This window comes from Scleropages formosus, chromosome 2 (assembly GCF_900964775.1).
Source record: "Scleropages formosus chromosome 2, fSclFor1.1, whole genome shotgun sequence".
Classification (NCBI taxonomy): Eukaryota; Metazoa; Chordata; class Actinopteri; order Osteoglossiformes; family Osteoglossidae; genus Scleropages; species Scleropages formosus.
The window spans coordinates 6,427,069-6,440,732 of NC_041807.1; the positions used below are offsets into that span (position 1 = coordinate 6,427,069).

Consider the following 13,664-nt stretch of genomic DNA (forward strand, 5'->3'; position numbering starts at 1 on the left):
ACAGTCATTCTCTCCCTTTCTCCTCTGAGCTGGAGAATTGAAGTACAACAGCTATCCGTGTAGAAGAAGTTCAGTGGAGGGGGTCTCGGGTGTCAATCCAAGGGTTTAAGTACATTTGGCGTGATGTACTGCTGCGTTAACTCCGTTCCCTGCGAGGCGCATGCAGAGCCATGAAAATTGGGATTTCCTGAGAACGAAGCCAGGTGATGCTGGTGCCGTGGTTATGTATGTTTGTGCACAGTGTGTGTGTGAGAGAGCTATGATTTCAGCTCTGAGGCTCTTGGCACTCGCATGTGCCAGTGCTGGAGACATACAGGCACAAAGTGTCCCTTACAATATTGTGGCCGAAGAAGGGGACTTTTGACCAAGAAGGCTCCACCTTCAAGTCTCAGCGCTTTACCTGAATTTCCACCATGAAACACAGTGCTGTGTAAGTGGACAGAAAGAGAGCCTTGACAGTTGTGTTAGGTAGCGGCTAAGCTCTTTAAAATGATAATGTGATGGTGCACATTGACGGGTGCTGCAACTGTGTGGCTGCCTGAAGAGTCACCTGATTGACACTGTCCCCAAAGGTTCCTCTAATTAACTCCCCTGGTTAATTCTCTTGTTTTTTAGGGAAGCGGAGGGGTAGCTGCAAGGAGGGCAACATCAAACAGCTCTGTCTCCATATCAGCACAGTAATATGATGCTCCTGCTTTGTGCTTTTTAGGTCAGATCATTAAAACTTGACTGCAGCATGAATTTTGAGTGGAAATCATTTTGAAAATGTGAAGGGGAAATAACTTACAGACTAATGAAGGCAAATTGCACACTTCCTTGTAAACAACAAAACAGCCTTTTTTCCAGTAGCCAGAAGGTCAGATGGACAAAAGTTCAGTGAAGCTTTAAAGCAGTTTGTGTTTCAATTAATTTCCACTGCAGGTGCTCATACATCACTCTTTATTCCCAATTGCATGTCTTGTGTTGATTGTTTCCCTGGGATCGTTTGTTGTTGCCAATAACTGTTTATACCACAAAGGTGTGTCGTCGTGACACTGGCCTAAAGGATACAAACTGCTAGACACAAGTGTTGTACAGCTCAACTCTTGAGCTGAAATGTGGCAGCACAGAGCCACTCTAGTGGATCCTACAGTGATGGATGCTCTTCTCACTGGTACAATATTGAGGGTGCAAACGAGCAACAGCACAGAGCCTCCTAGAGCCCCCACGGAACTCTGGAAGATTCTCACTGTTAGCTCTCAGGGTTAGACCTGAAAGTAAAGAGAAGCTGCAGGGGTGATTTTAAACAAGGGGAAAGGTAGAGTAAGGTCTGTGGGTCCAGACTGAGCTCCTACTTACTGTAGTCTTCACTGGGAATACCTGGTAGTGTAGTGGTTAGAGCTGCTGCCTTTGCAGCAGGTTGCAGGTTCACTCCCAACCACCAGCTGTAGTACCCTTGAGCATGGTGCGTACCCTTGAGCATCGTACTTACCCTAAATCGCTCCAGTGAAATTACCCAGCTGTATAAATATGAAAATAGTTGTAAGTTGCTTTGGAGAAAAGCACAGATAAATATAAATATTTTCACATGCTCTCAGCCTTGACCAGCTGGGAGGGACTTGTGATGTGCTGGTACTGTGGTGTCTTTCTGCATAAATGGAAAAGATGATGGAGGCTGAATGACAACAACTGGTAACATAGAGACTTCTTACTCTGTGGCATTTTCTCCAAATAGGAAACTGTCCATATAAAATGGAATACTTTGTACAATGCAAAGCAGAGGAGTGTAACATGAAGACTGAGATTCGGGGAACTGCTGGACAAGCTTTTTGTTCATAATTAAGCAGTGTGTGGCATAATTAATCTCGCACAATCCTATAGTTTTGTGTCAGATGTCAGCTGCCGGCTCCTCCTGCCTGTCTCCTTCCTTGTTGCCCCTATTTGTATGTCCAAGTAAGGCTCAACAACCTTGCAAAGTCATCCTCTTACAAGCAGGTCATAGGCTTTGTCGGCATCATGAGACACATGCGAGTGCCACCTGACTTTCCGGGAACACTGTACAGTGCTCTTCGAGCTTCATCAAGCGAAGTCTCGGTGTGTGAGGGTTCACATGACCGTGCTTTCATGGCTTCTCATATTGTGTGCGCGTCCGCTTGTGTATGTGTTTGTCTGTTTGCAACGATGCAATGTGAAAGTGTCAATGGTGTCGCACTTGGGCTGCTTTCAGTGTCTTCATCTTCCGGTGTTTCCATTGACTGGCCTTTGTGTGTCTGTCCATGTCAGTCGGAGCATATCTGCGTACTTGGATTCGTGTGCATCTTTGTTGACCTGCGTGTATTCACGTGTGTGTGTGTGTGTGTGTGTGTGTGTGTGTGTGTGTGTGTGTGTGTGTGGATGTGCCCTTCTGAAACACAGCGACTGCCCAATGGTTCTATCGATGCCCACGATGAGGCCAGCCGGTCGCTGGAGCTGCAGGAGCTTCTAGACAAGGCCACCAAGGAGCTGGGCCAGAGTGAGGAACGCACGTCTGCTCTGGCTACCCGTGTCGCCGAGCTGGAGGCAGACCTGGCCACTGCGCGCAAGGACCTGCTGAGGAGCGAGGAGCTCAACACCAAGTACCAGCGTGACATTCGTGAGGTGAGCATGATCTACAGGGGGATGGCACAGGGGACGAGAGGATAAGGTTCACCAGAGATGGAGAGGGAATCAGTGGCATGAAGTATAATGTGAGAAAAGCGTGTCTGTGTTTTTGGTTAAAACGTAGAAGACTGCTGTGTATCTTTTCAAACTGTGCCACTGCTGATAGTAATGTGGGCAGGATTGCTGTGGACCAGCCCAGTTTGCCACAGAATTCCCCAGAGCTCCAGTGGCCCTGGTATCTCCAGTGTTTCACTTTGAATCCCTTTAAACCACTGGCTGTTCTTTTTTCCTTGGGCCTTTTGTTTCTGTTTCTTGCTCTTACTATGTGCCTGCTTCTCAGGCCATGGCACAGAAGGAGGACATGGAAGAGAGGATTACAACACTGGAGAAGCGCTACCTGGCAGCTCAGCGAGAGACCACCTCCATCCATGACCTGAATGACAAGCTGGAGAATGAGCTGGCCACCAAGGACTCGCTGTACCGTCAGGTAGGCCCCACCTGCCATCAAGAGGAGACAAGGAGACCCCGTGGGAGTAGTTGACACTGGAGTGAAATGAAGTTCAGCAATCACTACACCATGGAACACACTTTCTATCTCTTCAGGCAAGACCATAAAGGTGTGTTCCAAAAAAGAGTGATCAAACTTTTTTTTGCCATATGCTGTTTACCCATCACTGTCCAAATAAATGACATTTAACAGAAGTGAGCAGACCCTTGTAAAACTTTTAGTGGGAGCAGAATGTAAGATGCATGCTGAGATGAAACCAAGACGGAGCCATTAATGATGACTTTCCATCAGCTTGGTGGACAGAAAAATGCCAGCTGGTCTGATTTAGGTGCCAGCAGGACACAGTGACCGTGTGTCATTCTATGTGACTGTCAATGTGTGTGACTCTGTGTGTGTATGTGTGTGTGAGACACACACACACACATATTCATAGATACAGTTATAGACATTGACTCATAGCATACTCACATTAACCTTGAGTTTTTGATTGCACTGATTACACAGCACCTTATTTCTTAATATTTGAATGTGTGCAGAATCCATATACTGCACCATTATTACTTTTCAAAGTATGATTGATCTGTTGATGTAAAAATGTTACCAGTGTCAGTAGTATGCAGAAGATAGCATGTGCTAGTTGTTTGCTGTACATCTTTACACACCTTTGTGTGTGTGTGTGTGTGTGTGTGTGTTTGTGCCTGGATTGTCGTGTTCGTGTGTGTTTGTGTGTGCATGCAATTGTTTGTTCATTTGTATCTAATGCACCTGTATGTCTGTCTGTGTGTGTGTGGCTTACGTATTTGTGTGTCGGTGTCTGTTTGTGGCTCTCTCTGTCTGGGTGTGTGGATGTGTGTGTGCACCAGAGCGAGGAAAAGGCACGCCACCTGCAGGAACTGCTAGAGCTGGCAGAGCAGAGGCTACAGCAGACCATGAGGAAAGCGGAGACTCTTCCCGAGGTGGAGGCGGAGCTTGCCCAAAGGGTGGCTGCTCTCACTAAGGTCAGTCAAGTCCCGCTCCTATAACCCACACAGTCCACCAGTGAGCCTACTGTTTGCCCAGAACAAGCACATGTACTAAATTTTGTTATTTAGTACTTTTGTTCTTGCCATTTTTTAATGTAGCTCATCTTCATACAGTTTTGAATTTGTATAAATAATTTTCCTTTTCTTACATTGTTAGGCTGCAAGTGAGGAAGAGGCTATGAAATGGGGCCAAGTTCTGAACTAAAGGTGTTTCAGATGCCCAGTTTTATGAAACACTGAACAAATAAAGATGTGAACCCTGCGTTAATGTGATGTGACAGTACATGCTATTGCCCGATGTTTATGTTTATCAATCTTAAAAGTCAGCACTCAGGTTTACACTTCTTCATATCCATGATGACCTGCAGGTACTCGGCACAGGTTGGAAAAGTGCTGTTTGAGGGTCCATTTATCATCTGAATACAGATGGTGTCTTTCAAAATGATGTTGGAAAGCAACGTAATTTAATAATAAGCAACTTGCAGTCACTGTACTCCCCCCATGACCACCCCTACTGGTATATCAAAAAATGTCTCATTCTCCGCTCTTAACGGGACAATTCTTTGCCCTGAAACGGGATAGTGTTTGCACAACCCCTTGCTCAGGTACTGCAGGTACTCAAGTGATCGCATGCCCCGGATAAAAATTAACTAAACATTTACATTTACGTTTACATTTATTCATATAGCATTCAAAAGCAGATGCTTTTGTCCAAAGCGACATACATCTCAGCAAAAGTACAATTTATGCATTACATTAAGAGAAAGAGATAGCTGCAGACATGTGACCAAACCTAGTTTGTTACCTACCACTTGCTGCACCGAGGTTCATCGTTCAAGTAGATGCATAAAACACAGGATAGACAAATCCTGATGCCCTCCTACCATTTTTTTAATAATATTAAGATACACAAGCAAGCAAATACAGTGCCGGAGTAGTGGCTGATAAAAAGCTTTATCTGGTGATGCTCACGAAGTTACGGTGCATGAACATTTACACCGTACATGAGCTGGAGAGATCTTGGGCAAAATGAGTCTGGAAAAGTTGAGTTTTCAGGCTGTTCTTGAATGTAGACAGAGTTTCTGCAGTTCTGAGTAAGAGGGGAAGGTCGTTCCACCACAATGGAGCCAGAACCGAGAATCTCCATGCTTTACCTTTCATACGCGGGACCACCAAGTGAGCAGTGTGAAGAACGTACTACATTATCTTTGTAGTGTCATGTTTGGAAGTGTGTGCCCGGAAAGTCTTGGCATAATGTGACGGAAGCTGGAAAAGGAGGTTAGACTTGGAGGAGGAGAGGGAGTGGGGAGGTGGATCCCAAAAGGAAGACCTCAGTGCATTGTCACATGTGTACAGTTCTCATTAATCCAGTGAAAGGCATTCGCTTTTTGATCGCATTAACAAAACATTAATGAAACCCTTATCGGCGGATTAGGGCAGTGGCTGCAATCTCTGTGGGAACTCATGCTTGTCTCGGGCTGTTTTTGCTAGCTTTGGGCTTATCCATGGCAATTATACAGAACCGTCCAACTGCCTCAGTTGCAAAAGGCCATAGCACTGCATGCAAAGCGGCATCCCCTGTGGAAACAATTCATAGGACTAAGGGCACTGGGAAGGCGCATGATGGCACCTTCCATTGTGCTTCCAAGCATATTGTTCAATCTTGCCGCTCGACTGGGGACTTGTCACACGGTTCCTTCTCTGCCAGGATGTGAATGTTAGCAAATGTTGATTTTTTGATCAGGTCCTTTGCTGGGGAAGGATCCTCGATGGAATATGGAGGCAGCTGGATGGAAGGTCATTGCCCCACTATCAAGTGAATTGTCCCTTTGGGGCTTTGACTCAGCAAAATGCATGTGCGCTGTGGTACACTGGTTGTCTTCCTAACACAGTGTAATGGAGAGGGGGTGTGGGGCACTGCAATGCTGGGAAAGTTCTTGACCCCTAATGAATTACATTCCATACTTTTGACCAACAAGGGCGATTTAGAATCCTAACTTTAAACTGCATGAACATGTTAAACAAATGGTGCTGATAGAAGTATAGCCTTTTTTTCTCCTACATGCTTTCACTTAAATTCTTTCTAATCTAATGTCGTGCTCTATATCGAACGTCCTTAAGGGCATCGTTTTAAGTTATCGAAAACTTTCTTAGCTATGCGTCTTCAACATGATTCTTTTAGTGGGAAGCTGTTTAAGGATTGTCTGTACTCTGGGTAACCGTTACTGTACCGCAAGGCTTGTCTCAGAGCACACAGGGCGTTTTCATTGATTGGAGCCTTGTCTGCACAAGAATACATCTGACTGAATGAGCTGGAACATCAGAAAATGATCGATGAGGGAATTATTTCGTCTCAACCATTGCATGGGTCAAACAGGAGTACATAGGTAGCAACTTCTTTCATGTTGAAGTCTAGCTGAGGCTCAGTGCTCCCAAACCTTGGCTCCAGAGGCCCTCAGTTGATCTAGTGCTCTTATACAGCTTATGCCTTTAAAGTGCATTCTTTCTCAAGGACTACAGGTACCTGGTAATCACTTGCAATTTAGACAGATACCTTTAAATTATCAGGTAAATGAAGTGATCAGGATCAATTTTGCCAGCGTATTAATATTTCATAGGTCAATATTAATCATGCTTACTGGCCGGTTCTGGTCATTTGCCTGGTAAGTTTTGACTGTGGCTTAATGGCACCTGCATGGATTGGTTCCTGTTCCCTTGCAGGCCGAAGAGCGTCACGGGAACATTGAGGAGCGTCTGCGGCAGCTGGAGGCGCAACTGGAGGAAAAGAATCAGGAGCTGGGCAGGGTGAGTGGAAAGCATTTGTGTTTAATTATTTAACTGGCACTATTCTCCGAAACGCGGGGGTGCGGTGGCGCAGTGGGTTGAACCACAGTCCTGCTCTCCGGTGGGTCTGGGGTTCGAGTCCCGCTTGGGGTGCCTTGCGACGGACTGGCGTCCTGTTCTGGGTGTGTCCCCTCCCCCTCCGGCCTTACGCCCTGTGTTGCCGGGTTAGGCTCCGGTTACCCGTGACCCTGTATGGGACAAGCGGTTCAGAAAATGTGTGTGTGTATTCTCCGAAACAACCTCTCATATTAAACTACCTACAGTTATTTGTACATTTATAGAGCTGTGTTATTTAGGGTAAGAATCCTATAGCTGGAGATCAGCTTTGAACTTGCAACTTGTGGATTTGAAGTCAGCCATTCTAACCGCTGTTACCAGCTGCCCCTTATGCATTGCCCTGTGAGAGATGTCCTCGGGCCTCACTTATGCTCCTGGGTCTTTCTGCCGAATCACCCCTCCGTGGAGTAAAGCTCGCTCTGCTACTATCTCAGTGCCATGGCTTTCGTGCACATAATCTAGTGTAGCCAATCACTGTCAAACCACTGTCTTCAAGTAATGTCTCTAAGACTTAGTCGCATGTGCAGTCGTTTCTGCTATAACGCTATAGATGCGAAGGGGGTGCGGTGGCGCAGTGGGTTGGACCGCAGTCCTGCTGTCCGGTGGGTCTGGGGTTCGAGTCCCACTTGGGGTGCCTTGCGGCGGACTGGCGTCCCGTCCTGGGTGTGTCCCCTTCCCCCTCTGGCCTTACGCCCTGTGTTGCCGGGTAGGCTCCGTGACCCCGTAAGGGACAAGCGGTTCAGAAAATGTGTGTGTGTGTACTATAGATGCGTTCCTGTAAAACCTTTACTGGCTGATGCAGAACATAGACGTGTTAAGGATGAAGGTGCCTATAAGTCAGTGTGAGTTTTGAGACATGCTGACATGTTTCCCCATTTTTACCAGTCAAGAAAAACATGACATGTTGGAAAAACTCAAAGAGCAGCAGGAATTATTTAGATTTTTCATTACGAGAAATGTGAAAGAGAAAAGTGAATTTACAAACATTTGAATGAAAGACGAAGTACGTTTTTTTATAGATACATGTATGTATTGGACAGAGAAAAGTGGGTGTTTGTGTGCGAAAGAGAGGGGTGTGTATGAGAGACAAGCGTATGTGTGAGCCTTTGTGGGAAGCAGTGCTCTGTGTGTGTGTGTGTGTGTGTCTGACAGTGTTTCTGTACGCCTCTATGAAAATAGTGTGTGCATGTTCCTTTGTGTCTCTTTGAAGAAGGGTGTGTATTTTCTGCATCTTCCTCTCTTTCAGAGTAAGCTGTGTGCTTCTGTGTCACTCGGAGGGAGGGAACAAGCATGGCATTGTGTAAAAACTAAAGAGCAGTGAGACACCCCAGGTTGTGACCCCACACCCTTCTGCCCTTACAGTGGGTCAGCCTTGATCATGTGTCCCCACCCCCCCTCCACGCCCTTAACACCTCAACTGTAAAGCCAGAGCATCTCGGTATGGCTCCTGCTTGCTCATCCCCCCACTCCCCCACTGGAACACCCATTAGCTGCTATATTTAGCTGCTTAATAATTCAGCCATGACTAATTTTCTCTCTCTCTCTCTCTCTTACCGTGAACAGATGATTTTATTTACTTGAAAGCATTTGCTGTGGAGACATAGAAGCTTGGCATAGAAGCTCCCCTTTGTGCCTGCCTCTGATATCGAAACGAGAAACTATATTCTGCTCTTTCAATGGCCCACTGGCTAAGGTGATATGTGGGTTCAAATCAAGCCATGCAGGCTGTGTCCTGCGCTGTGTTTGGGGCACCTGTAACTTGTGAACTGGGAAATGCACTTCCGTTCTCCTCATTATCATTGTCGAGGGCCAGAAGAGCTGGAAAACCACTGCTGCTTCATTAATACCCACAAATCATATTAGGCCATGGAGTATTTTGCAGTAAAATCCCTGTCACTGCATGAATGGCCTTTTTATTCATTGTTTCTCACTACTCTATATGCTTCAATGACAGAATAAAGCTTTTATCAGTTTAAGTGATAAAATAATGCTTCGTGATAAATGGTTTCCACAGCACTGAATAACCATCAGAACTGGGAGTTAAGTACTAGGTGCATGAAGTTGTGTGTTTTCATCTCCGATTTCATGTCTCGCTGCAGGAATGTAAGAGTCACAATTCAAATGCATGCTTTGCTCTGTATTTGTAAGACATGGAGGAAGTGTGAGGTGCTGAAAGCTCTCCCACGCTGCAAACCACAGTACATAATAAATGCAGCACAGTGTTCAACAGTATCATAATCGATGAAGTTTCCAGTTGAAGCACACACTTAAATAATGATGCGAAATACTGTTGTCCGTTGCTGTTGTCAAACTGTCTGTCGCTGTTGTTGGAATTTGGTTTTAGGCGTTGGTTGTTAAAAATAGCATTATCAAATCGGACTTTATAGTCACTCACCATAACCACAAGTGTACAGGTGGTGAAAATCTTAGGTGTGTTTTCCACAGCTGTTTGGCATAAGTTACAGATATACAGACCGCAAAAAATATACAATATATACAATTAACACTTGTACAGTATGTACAGTGTTACAATATTTACATAATAATATATACAACATACAATATGCAATGTTAGTGGTAAAGCGCAGTGCCTGGGAGGTAGCATGAGTAGTGCATGTGGTGGCATTAGTTATTTGTTAGAGTTAAACAGTCTGATGGCCTGTAAGAAGAAGCTGTCCCACAGCCTGCTGGTGCAGGATCTGAAGCTGCAATACCGTCTGATTGTAGCAGGGAGAGCAGTCTATGGCTTGGGTGGCTGGAGTCTCTGATGATCCTCCATGCTTTCCTCACAGGCTGCCTGGTATAGATGTCCTGGAGGGAGGGAAGCTCACCTCCGATGATGTGCTGGGCTGTTCGCACCATTCTCTGCAGAGCTTTGTGGTTGAGGGCGGTGCTGTTCCCATACCAGGCAGTGATGCAGCCAGTCAGGCTGCTCTCCACGGTACAGGTGTAGAATGATTTGAGAATGTGGTGGCTCATAGCAAACTTCCTCAGCCGTCTGAGGAAGAACAGGCGCTGGTGAGCTTTCTTCATCACTGCCTCAGTGTGAGTGGACCATATGAGGTCCTCATTGATATGAACACCGAGTAACTTGAAGTGGTTGACCCGCTCCACTGGCGTCCCGTTGATGGTGATTGGGGTGTGCCCCCTGTCCTGTGTCCTAAAGTCCACTACAAGCTCCTTGGTCTTTTTGATGTTGAGCAAGAGGTTGTTTTCCTGGCACCAGTGTGTCAGAGTGCATACCTCTTCTCTGTAGGCCATCTCATTGTTGTCGATGATCAGACCTACCACCATTGTGTCATCTGCAAATTTGATGATGACATTGTAGCTGTGTGTGGCCACCCAGTCATAGGTGTATAAGGAGTACAGATGAGGGCTGAAAACACAGCTCTGCAGGGCTCCAGTGTTGAGGGTCAATGGTATTGAGAGGCTGCTGCCAATTCTGACCACCTGGTGTCTGCCTGACAGGAAGTCCAGGATCTACCTGCAAAGGGAGCTGTTCAGGCCCAGAGCCGGGAATTTCAAGTCAAGCTTAGAGGGCACAATGGTATTGAATGCCAAGCTGTAGTCCACAAACAGCATTCTTACATATGTGTTCTTTTTTTCCAAGTGGGAGAGAGCAGTGTGTAGGGTGAAGGCAATGGCATCATCAGTGGAACGGTTGTTATGATAAGCAAACTGCAGTGGTCAGGCGAGGCAGGCAGCACAGAGCAGATGTGGTCTCTGATGAGCCTCTCAAAGCATTTGCTGATAATAGGGGTCAGAGCAACAGGGTGCCAGTCATTCAGGCAGGTTATCTTGGATTTTTAGGTACGGGCACAACGGTGGACATTTTAAAACATGTGAGGACTACAGACTGAGAGAGGGAGAGGTTGAAAATGTTTGTAAAAACACCAGCTAATTGGCCTGCGCATGCTTTGAGGACGCAGGCGGGGATGCTGTCCAGACCCACGACCTTGCAGATATTTACACGTCAGAAGGATCGGGTTACGTCCGCTACAGAGACAGAGAGCATACTAACCTCTGCAGTATCAGCCGCAGGAGGGCTTGAGGGCTTAGTCTGGAACCTCTGCAGACATCCAGGTTTCCGTTAGGCAGCTAATGCAGCAGTCCCTTGTCTCATTGGTAGGAGATCCGCGCTCTCAGCTCGCAGAGCTTGTTGTCCAGCGACTGAACATTTTCCAGTAGGATGCTGGATAGTGGGGGTCGATTAGCATGGCATCTTACTCTAACAAAGACGCCAGCTCTCCTTCCTCTTTTCCAACTACACTTTTGTAGTCACGGCTGGGCGGCCCAGACAAAGGGCTCCGCTGCAGCCTTTGTAAACAGTGGGTCGGCGTTGAGGAACTCAAAGTCCGTTTTGCAGTGTACGGTCGAAGAGCTGATTTCTAAAATTGTCTTTTTGTCATAGACGATGAGGCTGGTGACAACCATAAAAAAAAAAAAAAAAAAAAAAAAACATAAAAATTGTAGACCAAACAAACAAAAACCTGCCAAACTGCCTCGGAGCTCACAAGATGGTGGCCGTACTCAGCACCATCCATCTTGATTCTTCCATTAAAAGACTTGTCTGAGGCAGTGGAAAGATCTAACTAGTCGTTGTGGCTCCGGAGGCAGCAGAATGCTTGGGGGAAGCAGACCTAAGCTTGCGGGTATTTGCTTATGCTTTTGTTACTAGGATTATTTTGACTCTTGTAAGTTGGTCGTATGATGGTTGGAGAGTGGTCGATGGGTGGTTGGAATGGGTGATTGAAATGTGTGCTTGTTGAAGTGTGGTTGGATGTCATAAGGAACCGAAGGCACTGAGTCCTCTGTGACTTCTGATGGACTGAGCCACTGGAACAGTGCTGTAAGCATGAAGGGGAGTGGGTCTGGGATGCCAGACCTCACTGTTGAGCTTTTTGGAGTTGTTGTGGGCTCAATTCAATGAAACACGGTGAAGGAAGGTGCCCACTTGACAACCCCAGTGAAGTGCTCGCGGTGAACCCCGGTGAAGTGGATAGCATGGCTACTATGTGCTGGTTGTGCAGGTGTGTGGAGGTACTGTGATGAAGTTTGAGTAGCAAGGATACCTAGTTAAGATTACATAAGATGGTTGGTAGATTAGGTGGTTGTGTTAGGTATTGAGAAGGGAGCAGGCACTGTTGATTTGGTTAGTAGTTTGTGTACAGCCCCATAATTTCAGCACAAGGATTTTAACATCTTTCCATGTCTATTATTGTATTACTGCAATGACTAACACCTGTCACAGTATTTTCCTTTTCAATTAGCTCATTCACAGTGAGAGTGTGGTGGATCACCATGTGTGATTACGCTGGCACTGTGTGACACTGTTGATTATGAAGTTGTTGAACAATTACAGATGCACCTCCAGTACCAACTGAAACATGATGAAGAGGCCTCTGGAGTTTCTTTTCATTTGCTTTTTTCCTTGAAGTGAAGACAGTTTCACTGATATGGCACTGTACAGTAAATCAGTGTGAAGTATGACTTATTGCACCACCCGCAGGTGTGGTCTCTTCTCTGTCATCCAAATGCGCACAATTTTTTTCTTGCACTTGCAGTTGAGGTGTTTTCCTGGTTGCCATGTATTTCAAACTAGTGGATGCATGGGTGTCTTCTGCCACTAGGCTTTTACATTCAGTAAGTATGGGCTGTCACTGACCGTGTGGACTTTCTGAGTGCAGTCACCCTGATTGGCCCAGCAGATCTGGAGACCCCAGGAACAACACTTGTTCATCAAGTACCAAGCTGAACTTGTCCTTCCCACCCTCATTTCCTCTCTTCTCCCATCTATCTTTCTTCCCGTCCCAGGCTCGGCAGCGAGAGAAGATGAACGAGGAGCACAACAAGCGGCTGTCTGACACTGTGGACCGCCTGCTAACTGAGTCCAATGAGCGTCTCCAGCTGCACCTGAAGGAGCGTATGGCAGCGCTGGAGGACAAGGCGAGTCAGCTACACTTAACAGGCTCCTCCAAGGATGGGCTCTTCCTCCAACGCAGGATTGTGTCAGTGTTAATATTTCTTGTGTCATATTTATTTTAGAACACACTTATTCATGATCTGGAGAATTCTCAGAAACAGCTAGAAGAATTCCATCACACAAAGGTGAGCAACCTTACACACACACACACACACACACACACACACACACACACACACACACACACACACACATTTTCCGAACCACTTGTCCCATACGGGGTCACGGGGAACTGGAGCCTACCCAGCAACACAGGGCGTAAGGCCGAAGGGGGAGGGGACACACCCAAGACAGGACGCCAGTCCGTCACAAGGCACCCCAAGCAGGACTCGAACCCCAGACCTACTGGAGAGCAGGATCCGGTCCAACCCACTGCACCACCGCGCCCCCCTCGCAACCTTACATTCCCAGTCATTTAAAGGGATGCTACATCCTTATTCCTGACACCATTTTTTGAAAATAGATGGTAAAATTTGCAGTGGGCGCAATGGCGCAGCAGACTTAGCTGTGTCCTGCTCTCTGGTGGGTCTGGGGTTCGAGTCCTGCTTGGGATGCCTTGTGACAGACTGGCATCCCGTCCAGGGTGCGTCCCTTCCCGCTCCAGCCCTGCAATCTGTGTTGCCCGGTTAGG

At 46.6% G+C, this 13,664-nt stretch overlaps 1 protein-coding gene across 11 annotated transcripts in view; it reads left to right on the top strand.

Annotated features, from left to right (window-relative positions):
- Positions 1 to 13,664, top strand: part of ppfia4 (PTPRF interacting protein alpha 4) — an 86,967-nt gene that overhangs the window by 56,152 nt on the left and 17,151 nt on the right. For 8 of the 11 annotated variants that reach the window (XM_029246593.1, XM_029246621.1, XM_029246631.1 and 5 more), the window contains exons 6-11: positions 2,395 to 2,616; positions 2,960 to 3,106; positions 3,991 to 4,125; positions 6,871 to 6,954; positions 12,865 to 12,996; positions 13,096 to 13,158. In XM_029246593.1, coding sequence (XP_029102426.1) covers positions 2,395 to 2,616; positions 2,960 to 3,106; positions 3,991 to 4,125; positions 6,871 to 6,954; positions 12,865 to 12,996; positions 13,096 to 13,158 — 783 coding nt within the window. Of the gene's footprint in view, positions 1 to 2,394; positions 2,617 to 2,959; positions 3,107 to 3,138; positions 3,237 to 3,990; positions 4,126 to 6,870; positions 6,955 to 12,864; positions 12,997 to 13,095; positions 13,159 to 13,664 lie in introns of those variants that run through there. The other 3 variants (XM_029246609.1, XM_029246629.1, XM_029246659.1) reach the window with 2 other exon arrangements.